Below are 19,052 nucleotides of genomic sequence, written 5' to 3' on the forward strand. Positions count from 1 at the left end.
TTTTCGTTTCGGATTACCCACGGCCGCCACTCGAATTCGTTGGAAAAGACGCGGGCGTCTATTCCCGGTGGCTCCTCCTTTTGTCCGGCTGCGCGAAATTTCCGAATCGGTTATTCGAGTCGCGCGCTCTCGGATTTCGGAGTCCAGAGACATCGTGAAACAATAGCCGGGGCTCTAGGGTTCTCCGAGGCGTCTCCGACGACAATTTCCAACGACCACCGTGCCGAATTTCCGCAGAAAACTGCATTTCCAACGTTGATTGCGAAACGGCTCGACGAAGATCGAAATGCGGTTTCGAATGTCCTGTACCTGCTCGCCATTGTTCTCATCGGCGTTGGACCAAATTTTGCATGCCCCGTATTATTTGATAGCTTAATGGGTGCTATTCAGAGTGACGCACTCTAGGCGAAATAAAAAGTTGTTGCATCTGCTGCAAGTAGACGTCTGAGGGTACGTTCTTCTTCAGATAGCGATTCTTAAATTCTCGAGTTAGAACGAAGAAAATCATTGTATGTCGGTGGAAAAAGTTAAATACTGTAGTCTTAGACAATCAATCAAAAAATAACTATCTATCTGCTTGTTGTATATGTTAAATTTTATGTTAATGTTTAATCTATTGCACTGGGATCTGTAACAATCCCAAGTCCAATATATTAATTCTTACCTATTCTATCTGTTAAGACGCGATTTGCGATCGTACCGTTCCATTCTTGTATTCGGGTTTAGGCTACGGTCACTTTGTTTATTGCCATGTTTGGGAATTGATTTTTAATGTTTATTTAACGACTTAATTACTTTACGGCACTGGTACGGCCGAATAGTACCAGCTGACATACCTGGGAAGACTAGCGTGGCCGTACCGTCCTCCTGGCAATCGACGTGACCTAAACCCGTATAGGGCACAAAGGGGGCTCGGCAGCTTTGTTTCCTATAATTTTCACGAGATACAGCGGACGTCTTTGTCAACGACGTCACGACTGTTTGGCGTTAGGCTGCCGAACCAATCGCCATCGAACCATTCGATAAGTGTGTATAATTGGTCGGTCCAGCGCCCCCCTATTTTTTGTAACTTCCTTGTGGAGGGGTTTTTCACCTCCATGTTTTAGCAAAAAAACGAAACTAGAATTAGAATTCCGACAACCGTCGGTCATACACCACCCGTTGTTTGTACATAGTTGCTTCTATATTAAAATATAAGTGTTATTTGGTGATCAACACTCTCACACCCTATCCTACAATCTTTAAATAACTTCGCTGAATATTGGGTTCAGTAGAAGACGTACATTCGGTGCGCAAATATTACCTGCGATCGTGTACGTACCCTTAACACTATCTCCATCTTTTATAACTCGATTTATTTTAGGCGTATGAATTTATATCTTGCAATTGTTACATCTTCAAGAGTTTTTTTTTTAAGGCAACAATAGTATTTTTGCGCGTCTTGACGTCCCTCGCGGCATCTCGTATAATCTTTATTAAATAGTGTAACTTTAACAGCTCTAAACTTTAATGGATAACAATAATACAATCGTTCGGATAAGTTGTCTAGCTCGACAGACGGTTCTCGAGTTCGTCTGTCGACTGACTGTCGATTCAACGATTCCGTGACAACCCCGAACTTCTTCTATTTCCTTAAGGGTTGTTCACTACGAAGTATTTCTTCATTACGGCGACTCCATATGATCAACCGCCGTAACAGTATTATAACAATTCTTGCTGGTGTCTCAGATTTACCATTCAAGAGCAAAGGGTTCAATATTGATAATAGCGCAGTAGAGTGTTACTTCGATTTAAAAGACGCGAGTAACTTCCATGTTTGATGGATTATGTTTGAAACATTGAGAAAGGCAAAATGCCCTTCCAAACGCAGAAAATCGGCATTTGGTGTCCCAAGCTTTTGTATGGGTGTCTCGTGGTAGATACTTGTCTGGTATCCAAGAGCGGAACGGCGTTTCTCCTAGGCAACTCGATCGTTGCGCGTTCACCTTCAGGAAGTGCGACGTAATAATACGTCATAAAGCCGCGGGGCCGCGCATTTCTCTCCCTTTCTCCGGCCTCGGCCGACGAAAGGGAGAAGAGAGCGGCCGGACAGGCTCGGTTTCTACGGAATAAAAATCCGGCACGCGGGCTCCAAGCGGACCGGACGCTCCGCGCGCGCGCGCGCGCGTGCACGCTCGCACGCTCGTAGGCGGGACGCGACAGGGCCGGGGACGTCCCGGTGCCGGGGAGAGGTTCAAGGACAGACCCGGCGAGAACGGCCCTTTTTCGGGGACCGAGGTACCAGGTAAAAGGAAGTCGGACACCCGGAGTACCGAACGGAATGACAAATGCCTGGGTGGACGGTGAAGGGAAAGGTGAAAGGAGCGGCGAGACGGGGGACAGGAGAGGGCCCGCGGGCCCCCTGACCCTCTCTCTCCCTCTCTCTCTCCCTCTCTCTCTCTCTTTCTCTCTTTCCCTGGAATATGGAGAATTCAGGTGTGCCTAACCGCGAGAGATTGATATCGGCGGTTTTATCTTCCGAGAAAAACCGTAGCTCGATGCAACACCTATCCCCGCAGCGTGAAGTTTCCGTGGAAACGCGGCTGCACCCTGCGTTTTTTCTCGGGGGGCCGGACCAAAATTATACTTATCCGAACTTGTAACGTCGCTGAAAGAGAGGCAGAGAACCTGGAACTTGTCAGCTACAGCCATCTGCTAGTTCGAACACGTTGGGCGCCGCGAGAGGCACATATGAGTAGGATGAAATCATAATAATGACGTATGTGACATTTTTGACAATTTTTACGTATGCCTTAACTCTTAACACGGGCAAGATTTGTTTTTATGTATGTAACAGTTAGCAGCCAATATATTATACTGCTGTGAAATTGTATAGATGTTAACAAATAATCAATTTCGTGTTTTTGTTTGTGTATTCTACAATTATTACCTTAAAAGATAATTATAATTATAAGTTAGTATCTTTGTGTCGGCGACATTGGAGTGCAAAGGGTTAAAACGTACTCCATGTGAAAATAAAGAACTTAATCTTTAAAACAATCTGAAAAACGCAAGTTCACTTTAAATGTTCCTGTTTGCAAATTAGGTTGGTAAATTAAACACTTGTTATTAACAATAACACTCCTCCCTTATCGCAGTGAAGAATGTGTCACTTACGTCGCCACGATTCTAACCCACTCATACATGTGACTCTAAATTTTGATTACTTTTTCAAATTCCTTTTCATCGTAATATATACAAATTAACTGAATTTCACTAAGATTTTTGCAATGCGAAAGAATTCAAATACCATTCACTATGATAAATTTCAATTCTCTAACCAGTCTAGGACTCTTGGTACAGATACTAATCGAGCAGATTCTCCCCAATTGTTTTTCAGCTTGTAAACAAAAATGAGCAACTTGGGAAGAGGAGATGCGATTATTCGAACATTATATTGTAAAAATGAACCGCAAGGCTCGAATAATCCACTCTCCTCTTGCCGAATTGTCCATCTTTATTTACAAACTGAAAGCAATTGGGACGAATTTTCTGTACTTAAATTTTTCATGGTCGCTCGTAGATGCGATTGCAAGCGATCTTAAGAAAGTTAATCGCCAGAATGTTGTAAATCGTCGAAGTTACCGAGCGATAAAGATCATCGAAGATTGGTCAACCGTTTTGTACCGATTTCTTCATTGATGTCCGAGTTCCATCGGAGAACGGCGTGTTGCAGCCATGGCACGGGGTCGTGCACAAAGTTGCAGTCCTCTAACTTTCTTAATCCTTGGAATATTTACAGGAAAGTTTGGTTAAAACGTGCCGGAGTAACGGGGCACCGAGCCCCGGCAACAAAAGATCGATGCTTTAAAGTTTCGAAAGTGGTGGGCTCTCTTAAAGGGCGACCGATAGGAGCTATCGAAGTTGGCCGGCGCGGCGCTGCCTGGTCCTTGGCCGTCCTTCGCCCCTGGTTTTTCGACTTGTCCTTCGATTCGAGGATAAAGACCCGGGCAGACACATCTAGTCGGCCCTAGACAGGCCATTGTGCCTAGCTCATTGTGTCCAGAACATGTGCAGCATGAGCGTTCGCCGGGCAGGTACGGTCTAGAGGCGTTACCTCTCGGAGGCGTTCGGTTCCCACAGCCGGGTCGTTGGTCGGCGTCCATGCGCGAAAGGGTTAAACTGGTCGAAACACTGGCCCGAAGCCGAGAAAATGGTTTCGGGGAATTTCGGTGGTCGAAACGCTGGTCTTCGGGTGCGGCAGAACCATGGAGAGCGTGGTAAAAGGCAGGAGAGAGACCGCCGGTGAAGGTTCGCTCGGGACTCGGGGCTGACTCAACGCTGGAACAGCTGGTTGTAGAAGGGATGCGCGCACCCTAGTGTTGCGTATGTGCGTCTAATATCAGATCCGAGGTTCGGAAGCTGCAGGGACCGATCCTTCATGCTGCGTGAAACCGTCTGCACGCTGGTATCTTTAATGAATCCGCTCTGTTATCGATTTCTCGGGGAAGCTGCGGCCGACCATTACGAAAACCGCTCTCCGACCGAACGGGGCGCTATGCTATGCTGTTTTGCACCGAATCCCGTCGATCCTCTTCGTGTTCTCGCGTAATTTTCTTCCGTCTACCCCACCCTCGGACAGTTCTCGCCTCTGTTTACCCCGTGCAAGGGAAATCGAGTTCCCGGATGAGCGACAGCGACGTCGAGAAACCAACGGCGATTCCGTCGAATAAAATCAGACGGCAAATTGCATGGCACTTCATGGCTCTCCTCTCCCTTTCTCTCTCTCTCTCTCTCTTTCCTCTCGCTCTCTCCTGCTCGTCGATAGCGAACTGGCGAGCACGTACACATTTTTCCGGGGTTAATTCGACGTTCGACCGCCTGGGTTCAGGGAGCGGTCCGCGAAACCCCACTGCACGAGGGAGAACCCTCGTATCCCTTCGCTATAGTGCTGTTTCTCTCTCTCTCTCTCTCTCTCTCTCTCTCATTCCAGCCCGCTCGTTCCCCCCGGGTAAACGTTTCAGCACTGGGTAGGCTTAAGCAGTGGCGTAAGGACCGGGGGAACGCGCCAACGTTTTGGAGCAGTGGTTTTTCGAAATTCGAGGTCGGTGCCCGAAACGATGGTATTCGAGATTGACGAACGAAGATAAATGCCGCTTTATCAAGATGCAATAAACCTTGGAGGTAATCGTATGGAAAGATTGTGGTCTACATTGGTACGCCAGAAGGTCTTCTTCGCTGATAAAGGGACCCTGTTACGTTGCTAGCGGTGTGGATCTAAGGAGAAACGACGATAGACGCCGTGTATCGCTATATCGTACGATTCCATTGCTTCCACTGAATTTTATTCTTCGTCCGTGACTAGAGATTGATAGTTGCTGGTTTCGAGCTATGCGAATTTTTGTGCAGTCAGTGTTCTTGAACTCTGCCAATGTTTTTACCATTCTCTATCTCATCTACTCATTTTTATCGTGAATATCCGCGCATAACGTTCGTGGTCTATTAATCATACGACGCTTGGAGCACTGTTTCGCAGATACGTGGATACCCTTTCACCCTTCCTACTAATCTGAATTCAGTGTAATAATACTTATTGTACTGTCAGCTGCGATACCGAATTCAAACAGAGAACGAACGAAGCGGAATCTGTCTTGTTGTTTGCTCAACGATTGTACAATTGTACATGTCGGACCTCGTCGCCGGAGTTCAATGGCAGACTATGAGAACGACTCGATTTTATTCTTTGCACCGTTGCAGTTCAAAATGGTGATCATGACGGGGTAAGTTAGATTCATCTACGCTAGAACCACCAGCCATTGAAAGCGACAAGCTTCTTTTCCTTTTAATAATAATTAGTCAACATTTATCAAAGTATTATAGAATTTTGTTACAAAATACATGCGAATAGATACATCCGACGGATTTCCATAAAAGTATTTTTATGAACTCGATAATTGTAAAATAAAAGGATTGTTATCTTAATTACCTGTTATATATTACTGAATACACTTTTCGAATGACGCGTATTTTTGGTATAATCAGCTCATTCGGTTGCGAATAAATACTACTTTAAAATAACGTTAGCAGCTGTTCCCGTTTCTTCTTTCTTATCAGAAATGTGCACCTCAACCGAGAACCGTCTCAGGGTTAATGTTCGAGTTTATTACAGCCTGTTTTATGAACGGACATTTGCAGGTAGACTACAGATTTTATGCATTTACGACAAAAATAAATAATCGGAACACTGAATACTAAAATTTTCGAAAGAATATCAAAGAGTTTTCTCTATTATTTCCAATTTTTTCCAATTTATCAAGCACGGATGTTACTCGTTTATAATTATAATTTAATTATTTCTCGCGTGGGATATTACCAACGTCAACAAAGCGCTAGTCAATGGCACAGTTTCACAGAAAGTCATTAAAGTAAAGATAAATTCCCATTGAAAGAATTATTAACCCATTACTGTCGAGTGGGGACACCAAGGCGTCACTAGAAATCGTAATACCACGATCCAAAATAATTTTATTATGATAACAAAATTGATTATACTTAAGAAAACTGGAAATTCAATTTCGCACGTATAAAATGCACTTATATAAAATGGAAATACTATTTTGGATTTCGAGTTAACATGGTTCCGACTGCAAAGGTTTAAAAGACAAAGGAGTTCTAAATATTTTAAAGTTTATTAAGGAGTACTTACTTCTGTTTCGAAAGATCAGCAGTAGAAACAGGTGCGTAGCAGCCGTCAGTAGAATAGGAAGCAACGAGACGACCAGCGACGAATTCCTCCCCTCGTGTTCGAAAAACAGCAGCACACCGGTATACATATTCGGCTGTTAGGCGAAACGCACGGTGTGGGAAACGTTTCGGAGGCTACGCCAGTGCGTGCGGTCGGTCCGGCGGTCTCGGGGCGCCTGTGCCTTCGGGTACGGTCCTGAGCCCGCCGCCTTTTTCTCCCCCCACCACTGGGCGGCGCTCCATGCGCGTCGGAGTCGGCGAGCGGGCTCGAGCTCAGTCTCCGTTGGATCGTCACCGATTTTGTGTCGCTGGTTCGTGCGTTCGTGCGGCCGTTGTGCGTCGATTCGGCGTGGGTTTTTTGGTTCGCCTCGCCTCACCTCGTTCTTCAAAGCCCCCGTTTCGTCGCTCTCCCCCGTCCACCCCTGTTTCGTTTTTTATTTTTATTTCCTCCGCAATCGTGTCTGTCTCTCTCGCAGCTGCACAACGGAGAGAGAGAGAGAGAAAGAAGGAAGAGCACGAGCGAGAGGAAGAGAAAGATAGAGAGAGAGAGAAAGAGAACGAAAGCAAGCAAGAAAGGTGGAAGGAAGATAGGGGAAAGAGAGGTCCCGGTGAACAAGTTTTCTATATGTTTCGTGCGCGTGCTGCGAGCTGTCCGTCGCGCGGCGGTTCGGACCAGTGGTGAAACACGGCCGCGAGCAACAGCAACAACGTGAACAACAACGAGAAGGAGATAGTCGTCGTGTGCTGTAGTGCGTGCGCGGAGTGTGCAATATTTAGTTGGTTAGCTGCGTCGAGGCTGCACCGACGGGGAACATCACGCGAGCAAACACGAGAGGCATCGTGACCCGTTCACCGGATACGTCGCGCGAGATATGGATTGGGCGGTGAAGGCTCGCCGAACGTAAGTCCCCTGGCACTCTAATTAACAGACCCACCCGGTACAGCCGCCTAATGCGGTGGAGCCCTTCGATCGACTATCGTCTCGCGTTCCGCGGAATACTTGCTCGCAGGGTATCGCTTCTTTCCACCCGCCCAGTGATCCTCGAATTTCTTCGTCGCTCCAAAAGTGTGGTGCAGGTACAGTGGCGCTATGTGCGTTCAGTTTAGTGCATTCACAGGAATACAGTGCTGGTTCTAGGTGACACCGTCGCTCTGCAATAGTACCCCTGTACCCTGCGATTTGTGGATCGAACGCTGTGATTCTCGATTGACATGGGAGCTCCATCTGGAGCTGGTCAAGTGGACCACCCGAGTTTTAAGTGGCGACAGCGTGTTTTAAAGTTCTCGCTGGTCTTACGCAGTGCGTTTAGATTAATACTAGTCTGCTCCATGCTCTCGCGGAATTTACTAATCGATTCGTGTCGAAGTTTTGTCGATGCTGACGTTAGATCAGGTAGTATGTGGGATTTAACAATGGTGCGTCTACTTTGCGGCAAAAGTATAGCATCCACTTACGTTTGTTCGACCTTTTGGTGCCCAAATCTGGTATTCCGTCGACCTGTTCAACTGACTGTAGATTTCGTGACTATATTGTTAGTATTCGAAAAAGTGATACCACGTTGGGATTTTTCTAGAGCTTCTCAGATGATCAAAGGTGTGCTCGATATTGTTGCGGATATGACGTTTCTTATTTGATTTCAAACTTTCTTCTTGCTTGGATCTAAATCCTTCAAAGTGTTGAAATAAATTTTATCCTGCGTCTTTGTAAAAGTCTCGCCATGACGACAGCTATACCGTGAACAAAAACAATGCTCTTAAAACTGCCGCGAATATAACGTTYCTTTAAGTTTATTCAAACTTTTGAACCTTCTCGKTTGAATCTAAATGCTTCAAAGTGTTCCAGCCTATTTATACAGTACCTGCATAGAGGTCTCACTATGACGACGATGGAATCGAATAGGATACTTTTAGAATTGCAGCGAATATGAAATTTCTTCAACTTCTTTTGACCTTTTGAGTCCCTCAGGCAAACTAAGTACTTCAAAGACTTCTAGCGTCGATATTTTACGGTTCTCTTTGAAAGACATCGCGACACCTACATCCCCGCAGGGGGTCACCATATCAGAATCGATTAGAACGAATTCATTTCTGCAAATGCACCGTATCCATCGCGGTAATAGAACCAAAAACGGAGCATTATCAGTGCTGCAAACCAGCGAAGTAATATTTGAACCGATAGCGTATCAAGCTTTCGGGAAGCGGATGCGGGTAGCCATAGACCCGGGTATCTTCGAATAGGACCTCTTGCCCGCAGCTAGGAACGCTTTTCAAAATCCTCGTAGCGTCTGCATAGGATCCGCCGTCCATCACCGTGCCGGATCGGATCGGCCGCGGCGAATCGCGCAGAATCGAGTTAGCGGCGTGTTCGAAACGCGAACTATCGAGTCCCCGCGACGTCACTCTTGCTCGCGTCTCGAGGTCAGTGTTGTTTGCCCAGCCGTCTCGTCGCGACGTATATAAATAAGGCATCTATGCGAGTCTCGAGCGCCGATACGCGAGGATAAGCGGCTGACCAAACGAGAGAAAAAGAGACGGAGACAGGGAACATGTTTCGCGATCTACCCGGGACATAACGCAGGCCTGCCTGCCCCGTGGGAAAACCACTGCTCGAACCCGCGACGAGTTCACCTCACCGTGAACGCGTTCCGCGGAAGCGCGCCTACCCGCTCGAAACGCGCCTCCATATTTGAATTTCACGAGCCTCTCGGAGCCGGGTTGTTGGCCGAGCTTTCGTCTGTTCATCGGCGTCTTGTCTCGTCTGCCACGGCTAAAAGAGCCCCGTAGTTTAGTCAACGATGCTGTAACCGCGGTGTCATTCTTCGACGCCATTCACCGGAGCTCTATTAAACGCAGCCTTGTTCGAGCCATTTGACAGCCGAATGCGCTCTTCGACGTCGACGAGCGGTCGGCGTCTCTCTCCCCGGGCTCTCTCTTGTCTGCCAGGATATTTTTAGTGGTTCGAGACTCTTTTCTGTCGACACTGAAACCCTTCGGGCTTGAAAAGACGATAGCCTTGCCCTCGTCTGTACCTTCTGCGTCCTCGGGGTCTCTCTGTTTTCGGGGCTCGCCGTGGTCTTCTACCTTTCACACCTGCGGAACCATCCAGCTGGAAATGGTCATTTCTTAATCGTGCTGTTCGCACGTTAGAGTTCACCGATGGCATACTGTCGAAACAGCTGTGCTCCTCTTAAGGAAATTAATTTGATCAGATAGTCGCCTCTATTAGTAGTATTCGAAATCATGCTTCGATTCTACATTCACATCGCCAAACTCTCCAGGACGAGCTTCTCAAACCGATATTTCGGAAACATAGATACATAGAAACATAGTGAATACATGGGTTCAGTGCGATCGTGGGTCCAAGTTCTTCAGACACTCGATAATCTTGGTTCTGCTCTCATGTCATTTAAAAAAGTGACAATCACAACACGATAAATACGGTACAAAAGTTTAACAATGTCATACGACAAACTTCAATCGACTAAAAATGTTAAGAACGTTTGTATTCAAGTCTCGTTTGTTGCCATTAAAGTGAAGCATTTTTATTTAGCATAAAGATCCGTAGTTTAGTCGTTATATAAAGGCAGGGGAATGTCGAAAAGTTGAGATTATTACCACACATCTTATGTATGATCGTCGTTCCTTTCATTGACCCAGTTTCGTACATTGGGCCTCCTCCAGCCGATTGTTCTTGCGCCCTAGTAGAAGCAAGGTCCAACGGCGGATCCAGAGTTTGGCTTTGAGGACGGCAAGGATAGCCTTCTTTTTCTTTTCCATTGCGGAGCGATCTGTCCAATTTGCTTCAGTCTGTTCCCGCTTTCTTTCATTGCAGTTGGCCATTCGGTCGGTATCTCTCCTTGGTTTTCCGGGTTCCTGTCTCCGTTGCGGCGCGACGTACTTCTTTCTGTCAGCTGCGTAATGACAAAATTGAAAATAATGTGAAATTGTGGTGAGCAACGTCAGGAGGACGGATGCATCTCTGCGTTCGTGACAGGAGCTGCCAGGATAGCCTTATCGATAGCTTTATCGTGTGGCGAACGAAAGGCCCGTTCTCTTTTTCTCTGTTCCTCCACCTTCGCTGTTGAAATATAGATAGTTCCTACCTATACTAATCGTCTCATCTAGTTATAATTAAACGAAGCTATAAACGAGGCGCTACTACCGACCGCGTGTAAAACCTAATGCATCAATGTCATTCTTCTTGCTCAAGCAGTGAGAGTGTAAACACGTGCATGTTGTCAGAATAAAATTATATATACATGAAGAAATAAGTTAAAAAAGAAGAGTATCATGTTTTCATGCAACGCTGCATTTTCGAGAAAAATAAGTTCCGTCCGGTTTACGTGGACTTGCTTACTGATTTACGCGGTTTGCAGTATGTCGAGAAGTAGAATTGACATGTGATGGTCAGACGCGCAACTATCTTCTCTCGAAAACGGAGCCTTGAATGAAAAAGTGTTATCCTTTTTCGTCAACTTATTTTTGCATGTAGAATCATCCCCTGGCTGATCGTACCACGATTGTTCGTCCATCCTGTACAGTCGAGACACAAAGTGGCTTCGTTTATTGTAAAATTACAATGTCTACAGCGCCGCCAAGCTACTTTGTATCAGCATCGATTACAACAGCATAGTTTCTGTTACGTCAATCCTCTTACGCTCTCACAGGCGTTCGAACTTGAAAACTCGCAGGTAAAAGGATTACCTGGTCGAAATCCAGGCCGCTTATCAACCGCGCGTCGGTATCTCGACGTTCGCGAGTGCCTGTTCGACAAACAAGCATGACGTTCCATTTCTGCACCGGCTTGTTCGCAAACAGGGCATCCCATAATGCGCGGGGCACAGTGCTCCCGATAAAAATGCGCCTGATCGATGCTCGGATCGGATAGCGCCGACCCTGCGGGATTTTTCGGAGCAGCTGCGTTGACAATTGTCGACGGCCGTCTCGAGTGGTGGAGGGCCGCGTGCAGGAGTCGTTTCTTCTGAATCGGCGCGCGTAACTCGGCGCGTCGTCGTCCCCCGCCAACGACGGCGATCCGATCCACGCTGATTCGACGCGTACGATCGCTCGCATAGATCGTGGCTGCGCCGAGTCGAGTCTCCTTTCTCTCATTCATTATTCCCTTTAATTCTCGGCGTCGGCGTTGCGTAACCCCCTCGCAACTCCCCGACAATGTCGCGGCGGCCGAAGGACAACGAAGAGGCACGTTCGCCGATCGTCTAACAAGCCGAACATTGTTCCCGTGGGCGCGTCGGAGGACGATTTCGAATTGCCTGAGAGCCGCGGTGCGCTAAGCATCGGCATTCTTGCCGGCAGAGCAGTCGGTTAGGCTCGTGGAACAGCTGCGCGTTGTTTAACGACACAACATCGCGTCTGATAAACGTCCAGCATATGTGCGATCCCTTGCTAGGATAAACCGCAGGACAAGTTCCGACGAGTACCAGAGAGTCACTGTTCGGACTCTTTCAACTCTAGCTGAGACGATCTTTTCAGCGTTCTAGCATACAGGACTTCTAGAGTCCGAAAGAACAGTCAGATTATCATTATTCACTGTTATCGTTTTAAACAAGTATAACGGCACTATAATAGGATTGCAGGAGTTTAGAATTCTTGGAGAGAGACTAGGCTGTCGGGATTACGAGTGCATCCATCCAGCGAGACGGTGTCCCGCAGATGATGGCTCGGCGGCCCCGATAGGTTTCCGCAGCTGGAACGTTCTTTGTGAGATTCTTTGTGGCGTTGGTTTTTCGGTTATTGGAGAAATAAGAGAAGGAATGGTCGTTTAAGGTTGCCGTTGGGCCCGAATAGGTTTTCAGGGAAAATATACGGCCGGAGTATGTCGATACCTGGAACAGGAGGGAGAATCGCTAGGGATGTGCCCACGGCTTTTGTCGTGACGAGGGTAGATTCTGCGGCGGTTCTTGGTGGCGCTGTGCCACCGTGAAAGAAATCAATGAATCGTTCCATCTTTCGCCGTGTAAATTTCCCGTGGCTGGTTCAATCGCGGGAAGAGCAAGTTTGCCTGGCTGAGAGGATTGGTTGGCTGTAAAGTACAAGGGAGAGAGAACGGGGCACTGACGAGTGACGAGGGCTCGCTGGGTGGAACGACCTCCGCGTTCGGTCAGTGGCGTAGCCATCGGAACATGGCCATCCTCTCCGTCAATTTTACAGAAGTCCCTGCGAACTTCCAACGGCCCGTCGTGGGATTTTCTTACCGGCTCGGTGCTAATCAAACTCTTATCGTTAGCCGAGTCCTCGCGGCGATTCGATGTCGGCTGGTCGTCGCTGTCGTAACTATCGCCATAAAGACGGGAAAACACCGTACCATCAAACTATCTGGGCGTTCTTAGCTCGTAATCGCTCAAGGACATCTCGCGCCAATTTCTCTCGCTCCGCCTGCAGTCCTCTATCGATGTAAAAGCGTCTCGAAGACGTGTCAGCGTTGTTTATTTTCTGCGGTGATACAAACGGGGAACAAATATAAAAGTGGACACCATCTGCAACGGTATAATTTCTTAAAGGCCCAGAGGTCGCTCCGATCGAATCGTTCCCGCCACGATCGATCGAGAGAAGATTTTTTTAAAGCCTTCTCCCTATTTCTTCCGAAAATTGTGCTCTCTGTCCGCCGATTAAATTCGAAAGGCGTCGTTCGGAGAATCCCATGGAATATTGGTGGTAGATTTCGGTTTCGTGTTCCTCGTGACTCGGAAGTGGCGAGCCGAGGGCTCGAAAATTCGCGGCCGGCTCCCGATATCGAGCGTTCACTTTGTATTCAGCGACGGGACTTCCTGAATATGATAATACTCGGCCGGGAACGGTAATATTCGGCGAGTCCGTCGACAGGACAATGGTCCTCGAGGTACAAGCGTGACTGGCATAACGCGATCTCGGCTAACAGATCCATTTCCTCGAAGAAGCTCCGAACCGACAGGACCGCCCGAATTGACGGGTTATCGGTTATTCCAGCGGCGAAGCGAAGCCTTTGTCCGTCCGAGCGGGGAAGCCCGCTCTTTTCCGAGCCTTTCGAAATTTCACGTGGAACGCCAGAAAGGCGCCAGCCTGGATACGATGTGCTCGTTACAGTTCCCTTACCCAAGGGTCTGCTGTTTTCCGTTCCACGGTGTTTAACGCGAGACCCGCGCACCTGCGAGCACCTGTTCCCGCTCCGAACGCTCTCCGACGAACCTTGCAAAACGCGTGCGTTTTTTTCCGATCGTTTCGAGTTCCAGAGCATTGCGGCGATAGCTCGCAGACGGTGTATCGTTCGATCGAGGATCGCGTAACTCGTCCGTTCGACGCGTGCAGTATCGGAGCGCGACTGCAACCTGCATTCCTGAAATTTTCTTACGGAACACCCGTCATGCGCCGACTATTTCACCTATTGGCAGTTTTATAAGATTGTAATTTCGAGGATGCAATGTGTTCTTCGAACGAACGTGTTCGCGTCGCGAGGGAGAATGAAATGGAATGACCTCATTGTCGATTGTTTCCTATTGCATTGTTCGAAGCTGTTCGCGCCTGAAGCCACTTATCAATTATCGCACTGATAAATTGTTTCTTTACTGCTGTGATAGATAGATTGCAGATCTTTAAATATTTAAATAAAAATCGTTCAAATCGACTGCAGAATGCAGAAGTGAAACGGATATTCAATTCTACTTGTAATAGTATTAATAAGCTTCGGTTTATATACTCTCGTCATGAAGCGATGAGATTCGATGAAGTATCATTACTTTCCACAAAGTCGTTCTAATCTAGATCAATTACGAAAGTTAGTGCGAAAATCAATGCATACGTGACCCAACTTACGCTAGCGTAAAGGTTAAGAATTTATCGAGCTAACTTAATGAACAGTTTCGTAAACGGAGATCAACGTCGCCGTTCGAGCGTTCGACGAAATCGTCAGCCTTTCTTTTATTCGTTTTCGAAGACCATTTAAGATTTCACCTGTGGCGAAAACAAATGGTGGACGAAGTCGGCGGGGTTCCTAGTTGGTCCTCCGCTGTAAAATTCGTGCACAGCTGAGGGGGTGTATCGTTACCGTCCCTTTCCTACAGCCGGTGCTTCGCGAAGACCTCGTCTCGAAATACACACCCGGCCGGTGTCGTGCGCGTTACACCACGTGTTGTATGGCACTGTTCTTTGGTAACGGAACACCCGTCGAATGGGAACTAGAGGAGAGAACGAGAGAGAGAGAGAGAGAGGAGGGGAGAGAGAATCGTGGGGGATGTTGGCGGAGGAAAAAGAGAGGTGCGTTTCCCTTTCCATCGTGGCTGCTCTCCCGGTGCGCCTCGTTTTTTCCCTCTCCCCCATTTTTTCGTCGCAGCGTCGTTAATTCCGGAATTTCTAAAGCGCAGAGGAAAAGAACACTCTCCCGCACAGAGACAAGTGCTCTTCTGCTTTTCGAGAAAACATCACCGCGTCGGCGTCCTAAATTCGAGCGCTGCGGCCACTTTTGCCTCCCTCAAAGCGCCGAAATTAATTGAACCCCGGCCTGCAGCCGCGAGCATACTTTCCACTCGATTGCTATTCGCTCTCCTGCGCTGGCTGGTCCGCCGAGTGGATGGATTGTCTCGATCACTATTGCGATCGGTTCGATCGCGGCGTTTCTGGCGTGCGAATTCCAGAAACGGTCCTCGAGAAGCGTCCCCTGCCTGCAGCATTCGGTTCTTCGAAGTATAGGAACTTTGTAGAATTAACGTAATTCGATTTTATATGCAAACATAATTCGTGAGATTGATACATTTCTTGCGGTTCACAGATCGAGCTCCATTCACGTCTAACAGACGATCGGTAAATTTTAAGAAAATCTGCTCTTTAGAAAACGTTTAATATTTGCAAAGCTGAAAATACTAATTTTTTAATGAGTATATAACCAAGCTAATGAAAATTCAATCTTTTAGAAAGGTATTAATACCTGCCCGGACATAACGTGTTAAATTAACTACGTGAGCGACTTCGGAATCGAAGCGTCCACGGTGACCGTCCAGGTGGATACTGAAATATTAATAAAACGTTCGTGCGCGTGTCCGAAATACTGCTGCAAAGTACAATTGCATATGACATATGACGGAAAGCTAACAACCAAAATAGAAAATGGAATTGTTGATTACGAACGGTCACAACTTTGAAACGAATATAGGCGCATAGAAATACGTGAAAAAGAACTGTCAAAAATCTTTGCGGCTTGTGTGTTTTATTGTCGCGTTGGTTTGATATCAATGGTCCAATTAGGTTTGAATGCGGGGGGGCACAAGGTGGTAGAAAGAAACTGGAGCGAGGGCCGGTATGGAAAAAGTAGGATGTCGAGTCCGATATTTGCTGTCGCGGTAGCAGACAAGTAGAATTTTTCTGTAAAGTTCGGTGCACGCGGTCGCGGCGAAAGAAACGCGACAATTCTCGGCCGTGTGGCGACTTTCTCTTTTCCTTTGTCACAGAACGGGATCGGTCGGCATAAAACAAGGCGCGTCGAACATATGGTTCGTGTCGGGGTAGCGTTGACACACGAGCCCAGACCACAGCTGCGTGGCTTATCTCGTCGAACTCGTGTGTGTAGGGTCTCTCCTCGTTCCGGGGAGCGTTCTATCCGCTCGGTTACGGTCTTCCTCCTACAACTTTTCGAATCGCTTCAATTTGATCTTCGATCGGTTTCGATGGAGTATCCCAAGCTTTGTATCAGCCTGCGGCGATGGAAGGTTGACCTCTCGCCACGGAGTTCGTTCCGCGAACGAGCTTCCGAAGGAAATCTTTAAAGAGTTCGTCCAACCCGACCGAGACTTTGCGAAAATCTCTGCTGCGATGCACGAAGGCCAGAGGTTGATCTCCGGCGAATCCAGGTGGTCTAAAACTCACAGAATTCGACTGAAACTCTTGATTTTTTTGTCTGGTATCGCGACGGAATGAAATGGAGCTGCTGAGGTAGCTCGACTTCTATGCCCGCGAATTGATACGTAGGATCTATTGAACGCTGTGCAAGAGACACACGTGGAATGACTCCTCTTCTATTTTTTTTCTTTCAGACTGGACCGTTTCGTAGCGAGCAAAAATGAAGACACGAGGTACACAGAACCCCCTTAGCCTAAACACCGTACGTTCGTCCGCTTGCTCCAAACCAGAGTCTCGAAGTCGATCTTTCTCACAATCGAGAGACAGATTACCGTAGCATCTTATTTTCTGAAAACCAATTCCTAGACTGCGGATATGCCTGTGAAACGGAAAACCTTGCGAATCGATTTTGAGAAACGTTCCCGATGTTTCTGCCGTTCCACGAATTTTCGGCAGAAAACATCAAATCCGCAGTCTACTAATTACCCATCGGCGAAGCTTCGAAGTGCCGCGAACGGCCGACCGAAACCATTGACGGTTCACCGAAAACTTTGGAGCCCCGTGGAGCCAGGGTGTAGCACGTGCGTAACTTTCCGAAGCGGGATTCGAATTCCGTCGAGAGCTGGCCCGGGTCGAATCTCGGTCAGAGCTTGGCGATTAGGTAGTCTCCGTCTCTGAGAATGTATCCGTCGTGCGGCAGGAAATCGAAGTTAGAAGTACGAGAGAAAGACCGGTGGAGGGGAACAGTGGCAGAGGAAGGTGTAGACGATGCGGTTGTGGGCGTCGGTTTATATTTATGCGCGAAAATAGCGGCGCTAACGGCGTCGCTCGCGCGTCCCGTCGAGCGTCAAGCGGGCTTAGTCGAAGCCGAGCGCGCTCTTAGACCGTGTCGTCATCGAGCAGCAGCTGTTTTCATTCAGCCTCGCCCTTCTTAGTTGGCGACTTCCTTTGCAGCACTTTTAATTAACGTGCGCGAGGCACACTCTCCTCCGGCTCCCGCGCCCCACTTTTCCACACACTCTTTCCCTCGCTCTCTCTCTCTCTCTCTCTCCTTTGTCCGTCTACACCGTCGTTTAACTCTCTATCTCTGTCAATCTCTTTCCCTCCTTCCTCTCGACGCGTCCTCGCTGATCTTTTTTCCAACGACACTCCCCCGATCTTCTCCAACCTTTCTCGTCGCCGCAATCCTCTCCGCTCTCTATTCTCCCGTCCCGTCGCAACTTCGAATTCCACGTGAGCCGGATTTTCGAAATGGTTGCGCAACAACTTCGAACTGCTCGTCTTCGATTCGCACCGCCCTGCCTAGAGACAAAGGATTTCGCAAAACGCAAACACCGAGGCTCCCGCAAAGTGGAGAACCCTGTTACCGCGCGACTCTCGGCCTTCGACGAAGCTAATTATTTACCGAAGGCTGCCGCGTGCACGCACTTGCTCCTCGATCGTAGAGTCAACAGCCGGTCGGGCGAAATATTGAACTTAGTCGCGACAACTCGCTCCAAAGTGCCTAACTGCCCTCCGAGGGTCCGCCGTTCTCGGAACCCGGCTGCGAAGATTTATCCAAGTGCCGTCGTCCTTTTCTCTCGTTCGCGAATTATTTAACCATCGGCCAGCTCCGGCAGCAACGGCTGTAAAGAGGATGTAGTAAATGATTGAAAATCAACCTGGCTCCGACGAGATCACCTGGAGATGCAATTATCGAATACTGCGGGCAAAGTTAAGACGTCTTCGTCGGAAGATCGTTTGGATCAGCTTCACGAATCGATCGACAAGTTTGCTATTACGGATCGCTGAAAATCCTACGCTTCGTGTATCTTGCACGGTAGTTTGCCTGTTTATTGCAGTCGTTGCAAGTGCCGGTCATTCCCACGGGGAGGCGAGAACAGGATGAAACGAAACTGAACGAGTCTCCTCCCCGGTTTCATTCAACTTTCGCAAACTAGCGTTAAATAGAGCGCTCGCGTTCTTTCTCGGTCCCCGCTCCATCGGCCGGACGGGAGGGGGGAGGGGGGATCCCGGTTATTAATGACATAATTCCTGACACAATATCCTACATCGCGCTTGAGAAGCGTTCGTTAAGGTCTCAGCCAGCCGCCGGTTAATTAAAGTCAGTCCCTCGGCCCTGGGGTCTGCGTTAATTGCGCGCCACTCGGAGAACCGAAGCGTCCCGTCTCGTCGTTTCTCGTCGCGTCGCGTCGCGTCTCGTCTCGTCTCGTCCGAAGCCGGCACGAGGTAGCTAATTAACCCTTTAACGCATAAATATTTTCATCTATATGTTCCATTACGGAACTGGTAATCAATTTTTAAACTGTGCTTCGCTTCGTTCTTAAAAGAACCTTTACGACGTTCGATTCCATCGTGTTAGGAGCTCCTGCGATACGCGAAGAAAGTGAAACATAGTTTCGAATTTAATACCTCTACCACCACGTTGCCCGTATGTAGCTGACGGTATTATTTGCTCAGATGTGAACATCAATTATTGCGCTGATCTATCAATCCTTTACAGT

General features: G+C 47.9%; 1 protein-coding gene across 3 annotated transcripts in view; it reads left to right on the forward strand.

The window, feature by feature from the left end:
• Window positions 1–19,052, forward strand: part of LOC144474029 (protein gustavus-like) — a 151,202-nt gene that overhangs the window by 87,561 nt on the left and 44,589 nt on the right. The window contains exons 1-2 of one of the 3 annotated variants that reach the window (XM_078188465.1): window positions 7,018–7,624; window positions 16,743–16,781. In XM_078188465.1, the coding sequence (XP_078044591.1) occupies window positions 7,596–7,624; window positions 16,743–16,781 (68 nt within the window). In that variant the 5' untranslated portion in view covers window positions 7,018–7,595. Of the gene's footprint in view, window positions 1–7,017; window positions 7,625–16,742; window positions 16,782–19,052 lie in introns of those variants that run through there. The other 2 variants (XM_078188463.1, XM_078188466.1) reach the window with 2 other exon arrangements.

This window comes from Augochlora pura, chromosome 8 (assembly GCF_028453695.1).
Source record: "Augochlora pura isolate Apur16 chromosome 8, APUR_v2.2.1, whole genome shotgun sequence".
Taxonomy (NCBI): Eukaryota; Metazoa; Arthropoda; class Insecta; order Hymenoptera; family Halictidae; genus Augochlora; species Augochlora pura.